The 9,616-nt window shown below is 46.1% G+C and overlaps 1 protein-coding gene across 4 annotated transcripts; it reads left to right on the top strand.

Annotated features, from left to right (window-relative positions):
* Positions 1-900: 900 nt before the first annotated feature.
* Positions 901-7,573, top strand: LOC136493995 (auxin response factor 11-like). 4 transcript variants are annotated; one of them, XM_066490131.1, is made up of 14 exons: positions 901-1,071; positions 1,959-2,210; positions 2,304-2,416; positions 3,026-3,124; positions 3,210-3,266; positions 3,493-3,648; positions 3,736-3,817; positions 3,922-4,012; positions 4,489-4,653; positions 4,744-4,863; positions 5,213-5,418; positions 5,496-6,856; positions 6,951-7,141; positions 7,275-7,573. In XM_066490131.1, the coding sequence occupies exons 2-14, from the start codon at positions 2,117-2,119 to the stop codon at positions 7,381-7,383; spliced, it is 2,844 nt and encodes a 947-aa protein (XP_066346228.1). In that variant the 5' UTR covers positions 901-1,071; positions 1,959-2,116; the 3' UTR covers positions 7,384-7,573. The 4 variants fall into 4 exon arrangements, with proteins under 4 accessions (XP_066346228.1, XP_066346225.1, XP_066346227.1 ...); XM_066490128.1 differs by having other exon boundaries at positions 902-1,071; positions 3,736-3,820; XM_066490130.1 differs by lacking the exon at positions 901-1,071 and adding an exon at positions 1,348-1,429 and having other exon boundaries at positions 3,736-3,820.
* Positions 7,574-9,616: the final 2,043 nt, after the last annotated feature.

Raw genomic sequence — 9,616 nt, 5'->3', positions numbered from 1 at the left:
AAGGCAGCGCGCGCAGCGGCGCAGGGCAGGAGGGGAGGAACCGAAGGGCGAGAAAGAGAGAGGCTGTGGCCTGGGCTCGGAGGACACGCTCGTTGCCCGCTCACACGCTGCACGCTGGCTGGCTGGCCGGCATCGGCAGGCAGCAAAGCATGCCTGCGCAAATGAGGCATCATGGCATCGCTCCCTTCGAAAGGCCGGCATCTTTAGCCCAAAGCCGCGCGGTCACCACTACTCGCCACTCGAGCAGTCATCGCAGTTCGCAGAGGAGAGAGAGAGAGAGAGAGATCGCGATGAACGCAACAGCCAGAGAAAAAAGGCACGGGACGAAAGGAAAGGCGAGCACGGAGCACGGCCACCCCGCGCGCGTACATGATGGTATCATTGCCGCGCCCGTCTAGCTAGCCAGCTACGAGCCCTACGCCACGCCATACGCACCGGACACGCACCACCTTGCTGCCGCTGCTGCTGCGTCCACTGTTCACACTACGCCGCCACCATCAGTCAGTCCACGGTCCTCAAGTCCCAGGCCGCGTGCTCCCCGCCCCGGCGTGCCGTGCCGTGCCACGGGCTCGATCGCCTGCCCCATCCCCCCTCCCTCCCCCGCCCGCTTTGCCCGTCCCCTTTTACCAGAGGCAGAGGGCTTGCTGGGCGGTTGGCTTAGGCCGGCTCCCACAGCCACGACCTAAAATACAAGACATATTCGTTTTTGGATAGCGCTACAGACAAATATTTAATATCTATTTTTGTCTTCTCTAACGATAAACACAAAAGACAACTCTTTTCACGAATAAGTCGTTAGGAGAGAGATCCTCTTCTAATATTTAAAATGGGTCTTCCGGTAGTCTATTAGTGGGTATAGATATTATTATGTTCCGCGATGGATCCCCTATCGGAGACGGCCTTATTTATCGGGGCGTGGAGCTGGGGCTTGGCTTGCTCGTCTCCGCTGGTTGCCTTCGCTCTTCACAGTTCATCAAGACCAACAAGCGTTGGCGTTGTGCTGCCTTGTGTGTGGCGCTCGCGCTCGCGCTCCCTCCCACTCCCCAGTCCCAGGCGAGGAGACAAGCCGAGGTGCGGCTTCCGTTCTTGTCATTGCTCTCCCTCTCCCACTCTCTTTGTCTCACGTCACACGCACTCCCTTGTCACTTTCCCGGTTTGGTTTCATCCTCCACTTGATAACGGGTAGAGCTATCTTCTTTTCTCATGGTTTATTTGCTGGTTTCGAGTTCGACTGAACGGACAATGCAGCGGTCCTTGATGCGTCACGGCCGCTTGTGATGCAAAGCTCTGCTCGTGCTCACTCAGTTGCCGTTCCTGAGGCCATGCTTGCTTGCTGCCATTGACCGCCTGGGGAAAGGGAAGAGCTACATGTTGTCTTCCGGGTCTCTGGGAGGCCGGCCGCCCATGCTTCAGCTTGGCGCCGTAGCAGGTTCGCGACGACGGGGCCGCCGGCCCGCTCTCAGCATATGCATATCAGGTGGAGCCGGCCGGGCGCCAAGTGGCGTGCACGCCGTCGAGTTCATTCGAGCACGCACGTAGCTAGAGCTAGCTGATGACCGAGATTCTTTGCGCCATTCCACTCTGCGCATTCGTAGGCGGTAGGCCTACTAGCCCTGTGCCCCTGCTGGGCTTTACTCCTACTGCCTCGTAGCCGTAGGAGGGCATGGCATGCGCTGCGCTGCGACTGCGTGGCGTGAGGACACAAAAGCCGCCTGCTTTCTTGGGAAAAGGCTGGGTCCTGGTGTGGTCGCCATGGGGACCCAACCCCACAGCTTAGCTTCCATCGTTTGCAGCACTAGGCACTAGCAGCTAGTAGTAGTACCACGACTGCGAATGCGTTTGGGTGGGTTGGGGCCGTCTTCTTCACCTGGCCTTTTACTCCCCTCCTCTTTGCCTGCTGCTCGCGAACAGCAACACCTTGCTTGCCATTTAATTAACACGCTCGTCCTGTCTCACAGTGGCATGCAGGCGTGGTAGAGTTCTCAGCCATCAATGATGAAGCGCGCATAAGCTGCTGGGAACCGAGATTGGATTCGTCGGGGGCCTCGGGTGTCTCGGCATCAAGAAAACCGCGGATTTCTTTTTTCAGCTTCGGTCTGGTGCGGCGCCTCTGGAGATGATGGCGTCCTCGCAGGAGAAGGCCACGTCGGGTGTGCTGAGGAACGCGGCGGCGCTGCTCGACGAAATGCAGCTCATGGGAGAGACGCAGGGTGAGTGTCGCTTGCTCATGCAGAATTCTGCATTTCTCCGACGCGTTTTAGCGTGATGCGAGTTCTTTATTCCCGGTGCTTGCTTTCCGTCAGGTGCGAAGAAGATGATCAACTCCGAGCTGTGGCACGCGTGCGCGGGGCCGCTGGTGTGCTTGCCGCAGCGTGGGAGCCTCGTCTACTACTTCCCCCAGGGGCACAGCGAGCAGGTTCGAATGGATTGGATTCTGAATATCTGAAGCGAGGATTCTGAGTGGGTGTTTGGTTATCTAGTCGCCCCTAAAATTCACATCACATCGAATGTTTAGACACTAACAAGGAGCATTAAATATAGATTAATTACAAAACCAATTACATAGATAGAAGCTAATTTGCGAGACGAATTTTTTAAGCCTAATTAATCCATCATTAGCACGTGTTTACGGTAGCACCACCTTGTCAAATCATGGACTAATTAGACTTAAAAGATTCGTCTCACAAATTAGTCGCAAGTTGAACAATTAGTTTCGTAATTAGTCTATATTTAATACTCCATGTATGTATCAAACATTCGATGTGACAGGAATTTTAGGAGCTCCTATAAACCAAACAGGCTCTGAATATACTGCGAGCAGTATCATTAGCTTCTGTGTTTTCTGTGCTTGAAAAAATGTTACTGCTGCACTGCATACTATGGATTATGACCTGTGGGCACCAATTTATCTTTTTACTGCTGTGCTGCATATGGATTATGACCCAAACATACTAGCTCGCTGATCATCTTAACTCCAGAAGTGCTCGCTCTTCGAACTGTCGATGCTGAAGCTGTTCTTTTGTAGGTTGCTGCTACCACTAAAAAGATACCAAACTCTCGCATCCCAAACTACCCGAGTCTCCCGTCGCAGCTGCTATGCCAAGTGCACAACATCACTTTGCATGTAAGTGTGAATGATACTAGTTCTGTTCCTAATGTTTGGGTAGTCCATTGCCTATTCCCTAACAGTTAATGCTTGACTTACACAGGCTGACAAAGAAACTGATGAGATTTATGCCCAGATGACCCTGCAACCAGTACACACGGTAAGTGAACGATGCTGCATTGATGCACTGCTTATAAGTTTCAGAGTTTTGTCTGAAAATATGTAATTCGAGACTTTTCATACAAAAGTGCACACCAGTTTTGCCTCTAGTAGCTACCAACAGAAAGCACTGTAGTAACATGCGCTGCCTTTAGAAAGCACCTGTAAATGTGAGAAATGGTATTGCGAGAAGCTGATGAACCTTTTAATCCTGCTGACCATTCCAGGAAACTGACGTCTTCCCAATTCCAACTCTTGGTGCTTATACCAAAAGCAAGCATCCCACTGAATATTTCTGCAAAAATTTAACCGCAAGTGACACAAGTACACATGGTGGTTTCTCAGTGCCACGGAGAGCTGCAGAGAAATTGTTTCCGCAGTTGGTACGAGACTCTTGTCTGACTTACTTTTTGCATAGTTGATTATTTTCTTTTTCAGCTTCAGCTCATACCCATGTTTTCAACCCCCAGGATTACTCAATGCAGCCTCCTAATCAGGAGCTTATCGTTCGAGATTTGCATGATAACATGTGGACATTCCGTCACATTTATCGTGGTAGGGTCGGACACTGTCTGTCTTGGTCTTCTTGCATAAAAAAGTGCAAGATATCTTTGGTCCCCTTGTCTAAGACTTCCTTTCGTTGATGTTCCTTTCAGGCCAGCCAAAGCGTCATCTTCTAACAACCGGATGGAGTCTTTTTGTTGGAGCGAAGCGGCTTAAAGCTGGGGACTCTGTCTTATTTATCAGGTCAGCATTTAAACTGAGTAACATGTATAAGTCTATTCTTTGTCTCAAGCAAAGGCAGATTGTACTGTTGAAAAAACTAAATCTCTTACATTTTATATAACACTTCTCAAGTGATATCATATCAAGGGGTTACAGTTGATTACCATATAAAATCTCTCGTTGACTTAGTTTTATGTTGCTGTAATGAAGTAAATACCATGTGTATTTGTATGTTACTTGCTGCCTTACCTATTAGTTAGCCACCAAATTAAATTTAACTTCATAGTTTATCAAGGCCTATGCTGCCGTTACAAGCTATGAACCAATCTGTGCTAATATTTGCCAATGCTATTGTGAAAGCAACAACTGATGCCTACTCCACAGTGACACCAAAACTGAACTTACTCAGTCTAAAATTAGCTTTGCATGTTATAATCTGCCACATAATAAATCTTCTACAGTGCAAAGCCACCAATGAAAGAAAAATGTTGGTGCAGGGATGAGAAGTCACAGCTCCTTGTGGGTGTTAGGCGGGCCACCCGACAACAACCGGCTTTGTCATCATCCGTCCTGTCTACTGACAGTATGCACATAGGTGTTCTTGCTGCAGCAGCTCATGCAGCATCAAGTGGTGGCTCATTTACTATCTACTACAATCCTCGGTATGTAATTTATATAGCCGTTTGACTTGTTATTTAGTATGTTGTTCTGGTAGGCATATTTACATTCATTTGTTCTTGATATCTCTATAGGACAAGCCCATCGCCATTTGTGATTCCTCTTGCAAGGTACAATAAGGCCACATATCTGCAACCATCAGTCGGAATGAGGTTCGCGATGATGTTTGAGACAGAAGAGTCAATCAAGCGCAGGTTTGTCTTCTCTGTACTTTGTATGTAGGTAGCATTTTCTATTTTTGGTTCTATATATATTATATATGCTCTGAATTTAACTGCATCATCTGAAATGAATGTTAGTCTCAAGGTGAATGAACATGCTTTTAAGGTTCAAAAACAAAATATTACTGGAATGTGTCTTCAACCTTAGCTTTTCAGAAAGAATAAATTAAACCTTTTCATGCATCCTCAAAAAAAATTATGTTTTTGGGTTGAATGTAAACTGTGCCATTTAAATTAGAATTTGTAGAATCATATTTCAGCTTACTATATGTTGACTACTTCTGCACCATAACCATTCAAACCAAACTGCTTTATACTGCAGATGCACAGGTACAATTGTGGGAATTAGCGACTATGACCCGATGCGATGGCCAAACTCAAAATGGCGCAACTTGCAGGTAGAATGGGATGAACATGGGTATGGAGAAAGACCTGAAAGAGTTAGTTTATGGGATATCGAAACTCCAGAGAACATGGTTTTCTCTTCTCCATTGAATTCGAAGCGGCAATGTCTTCCTAGTTATGGAGGTACTTCTCTACCATTCTGTAGGTTTCTTTAGGATCAAGCAGTAAGCTGAAACAATTTCTGCCTTTTCCATTTGCAGTTGCTGGCCTACAAATTGGATCTGTAAATATGTCATCAATTCCAAGGGCACAAGGAAATTCTTTCGGTAACTTGCAACACATGCCAGGGATGGGCTCAGAATTAGCTTTGCTGCTTCTCAATCAATCTGGCCAGAACCTCGGGAGTCCAATTGCTTGCCAACAATCATCATTTTCCAGCATTATTCAAAATGCTAAGCACAGCTATTTCCCTCCATCGACATTTGGTGCTTCCACTGGTTCAGTGAAGCAAGAAAGCATTCCTCCGAATGAAGCCCAGCAGCAGTTGAATACTCTTAATATTCAGAAAGGTGATCAAGTAAGCTGTGAAGTTCAGCCAGCTATTGATTCAATTTCTGCACAGGAGATGAATGTTAAACCAAGAGGGCCAAGAAGTACAGATTCATACTCAAGCCAAAGCATTTCAGATCAAAACAACAAGGGTGAGCCTAGAACAAAAACTCGAAGGAGCAAGAAGAGCTCGTCTCACAAAACCATTTCAGATAAATCTGAGCTTTCTTCAGTACCTTCTCAGATTTGTGACAAGCAGAGGCATGGTTCAGAACCAACATCGGCTGACTGTGGAGCCGAACAAGCTACCTGTGGGAATAATGAAGATTCATCTGGTGCACTTACACGAGGTGATTTTGCGGGAGAGCTCCAAGTTCAGCAGGTTGAACAGCATGAACTACTTTCACCACCGAAGTTAGAATCATCAAAGTCACCTGATGGAGGGAAGTCCGTCAGCTCGTTCCCAAACCAAGGGTGTTTCTCACAGTTCTTTGAGGGCCTGGATTGGATGATTCCGCCTTCCTACTACCAAGACTCCAATGGCATTCAATCAGTTACCGCATCGGATAACATTTTTAATCCGTCTGAAGGTATACCTTCCACAATGAATACGGATGGCATGGAGACGTTTCAAACCTCTTGCCTGTCTGAGTGCTTTCCTAATTCCATTCAAGAGTTCATCAGCAGTCCTGATATAAATACACTGACATTTATGTCGCCTGAGATGCAACATTTGGATGCTCAACACGACGGCAGCAACTTGCCGAGCACATCCAACTCCTATGTGCAGATGAGTTTCTCAGAGGAGAGTCATAGTGCATCCTTAAGTGGCCTGCACATGGAAGCTATCCATATAAACAACTCATCATGCTCTCAACCACTGGCAACAGGGAGCTTTGATGCAGGGGCGTTCTCAAAACTGTCAAACATGAAAGAATGCCAAGCCTTGCCTCTACAAGAGATTCACAACAGTTCCATGGGAACACCTTCGTGCAGTATGGATGCAGCGGCCGAGTACAGCATGGATCGAAGCGTGAAGCCAATGAAACCACCGGTCCGGACATATACAAAGGTACACTAAAATGAATGATTCTTAAAATGAAACGATGTGTTTTTTTCCTTAGTCTTTATTTTAGCTTATGCTATCTTGCTTTCCATGATGACAGGTTCAAAAGTTAGGATCAGTTGGAAGATCTATTGACGTCACACGGTTCAGAGATTACCATGAGTTGAGGTCAGCCATTGCATGCATGTTTGGACTCCAAGGGAAACTGGAACATCCTGGCAGTTCAGACTGGAAGCTTGTTTATGTCGACTACGAGAACGACGTTCTTCTCGTTGGAGACGATCCATGGGAGTAAGTACTCTATAAGCCTTCTTTGCACTTATTGTTGTTCGTTTTTGAAATAATAACTATAGTGTATGCATTGGTTCCTGAATTGCTCCCAGCACAGATTAACCTTACTGTGCTTCTTTCTACCTCTTGGCAGGGAGTTCATCAACTGTGTGAGATGCATTCGGATCTTATCGCCTTCGGAAGTACAGCAGATGAGCGAGAATGGCGTGCATGTCTTGAACGACTGCATCCAAATAGCTTAGCAAGTCAGGGCTGTATGCTCTGCAGCCTGCACAGTGTAACGTCGCAATAGGAGAAATGAGTATCTCCGTAGCCACAACGGCTCTTCTTGTAAATAAAAGATACAGCATCGTGCATCGAATTCTCTGAATGCGTTGTTTCTTTTCTAGCACGATGAGAGACGGTTTGTTGGCAAAAAAAGAAGAAATTTGATTCATGCAATTACAGAGTTCAACACACGGCCGATGTCTTGCATCTTCAAACAGTTCGTTGGCAAAAAAGAAAGATTTGATTCATAAGTCTGAAGACATCGAATTGGGTCACACAATAGCACGACTTGCACTCTCAAGGTTGCACACGACTTTGATTGCAGCAAGAACGTAGGGAATTGACAACCAATCAACAAGCCGGTTAGGCTGATTTGAAGCCAGTTTTTCGCATAGTAAACTCCTGAAGATCTCCTAGGAAGACTCATCGGAGAGGAGCACGTAGAGGTTGTCCTAAAGTCACCTAGACCACCTAGGACGTTGCCAAATCTTGTTGAGAGACATGACGAACAAGGTAGAGAGTTAGGGCTTAATGTGTTTTTTGATAATCGGAAATTGGATTCCTCAATTGGCCGTGATCCTCATGTTTAATAGAGAGGGTGGTCTTATCCCAGTAGAAAGTCCAAAATGCAATCTCTAAGTTTCCCATGTTGAAAATAGATTCAAAATCGATTTACAAATCGACCCGGGATAGGCAGGAAGGTCGGTTTTCATGGAGCCTGGCTCTCTGGTCGAGCCACTTAACAGGGAACCAGGCCTGGCTGGTTTGAACGGTTGCAGGGAAATTGGCCTGGCCGGTTTGGGCTTTGGGCAGGGCAAAGCCCAATTTTTGTCCGGCTTTGATTTTTGTCGCGCCAAATATTTTCCAATATATCCTTGATGCTAGGAACTTATTAGCCCAATTTCTTTGTTGGCACATTTTTGCCAAGAAAGTCCATTCTTCAAATTAAATTTGGTGTGACTTCATTCCTCACACTAGTATAGTTATCAGTTTGTGAGAAATAAGGTGACGATGCATCAACTCATTCCATTTCACAAACTATAAAAAGAAAGTGAGAAATAAGAAGACGATGGACTAACTCATTTCTCATACAAACATTCGTAGAACTCAACAAAGCTAGAGGGGTTTCGCCCATTTGTCAACAAGTCCATAAGGCACGATGGATCGGCTGACACGGGGTAACGTGTCATGGTGCTCAAATGGATACGGCCTTCGGCCTAGTCAAATTGTCAGGAACTCCTGCCGACAAAAGCGAGAGGTGCATAACCAACCTGTGGTCGCATGGAGGGAGTTTGGACCCAGGGTCTACGGAAATTTTATTCATACTATTAATTATTGTGGATTGTCGTTTGCCTAGTAGGTTAGATAAAAACACGATCATGTCAACATGGGGCATTTAATTTTTTACCACTCTTACGAATGACACCATAACACGTGGCACTGACATGGTATTTTATATACCACTCACCTCATAAGTATGATAAAAAGTTAATTATTCCGCCAAACACACCAAAGCTGGCTCCGTCCATTGTCCTCGCCCTGGTTCAACATGTCAATATCTAGTATAGAACCCTTGCTGTGGTAGTGTGATTCATAAATCATAACCATAGCAACTCTGCGTTCTAATGTGGTTCTACCTTCTCATAGAGAATTAATCAACTTAGTTCATGGGTAGGATGTTCAGAATCCTTCGGCTATTTCAATAGCAGCAATCACGACAAATTATGCGTTGGCGGGGAAGAAACAGACTGCTTAATAAGAATTGGAAGAAACCTTCAGAGGGTTTTCTAATGATCAACGTTGATGCCGCTTATAATGATGCTAAGGGAGCAGGAAGTACCGGAGCTGTTATCAGAGATGCAGCTGACGGTTTCATCGCAGCAGCACACAACTATATTCCGCACATGGTGGACGCGGCTATGGCCAAAGCTTTTGCTTTCAGGAATGGTCATTTGCTAGCACAACAAATTGGCTGCTCTCGCGTGGAGATTCAGGCCGACTGCTTGGAACTTGTCACGACGATGAAGGAAGGAGGTCTCAGCTACGGCGGCAGCTACAATCTATGACGAGTGCTGACAGTACTGGGAAGAGTTTGCTGCTATTTTTGACCGAATCAGCAGGGGAGTCCCCTAACCATTTTGTTTATTTTCCATTTAATGAAAGAATGGTATGTACAGCAAGCAAAGAAAACAAAAGGTGAAAAATACA

Source organism: Miscanthus floridulus, chromosome 11 (genome assembly GCF_019320115.1).
Source record: "Miscanthus floridulus cultivar M001 chromosome 11, ASM1932011v1, whole genome shotgun sequence".
Classification (NCBI taxonomy): domain Eukaryota; kingdom Viridiplantae; phylum Streptophyta; class Magnoliopsida; order Poales; family Poaceae; genus Miscanthus; species Miscanthus floridulus.
The sequence above is the reverse complement of the archived record's forward strand: the minus strand, read 5'-3'. Positions and strand labels throughout refer to the sequence as shown.

Coding starts and splice junctions, on each gene's coding strand:
- LOC136493995 (XM_066490128.1), top strand. CDS start 2,117: ATGATGGCGTCCTCGCAGGAGAAGGCCACGTCGGGTGTGCTGAGGAAC. Junction 2,211..2,303: donor GCTCATGGGAGAGACGCAGG/GTGAGTGTCGCT, acceptor GCTTTCCGTCAG/GTGCGAAGAAGATGATCAAC. Junction 3,821..3,921: donor ATTCCGTCACATTTATCGTG/GTAGGGTCGGAC, acceptor TGTTCCTTTCAG/GCCAGCCAAAGCGTCATCTT.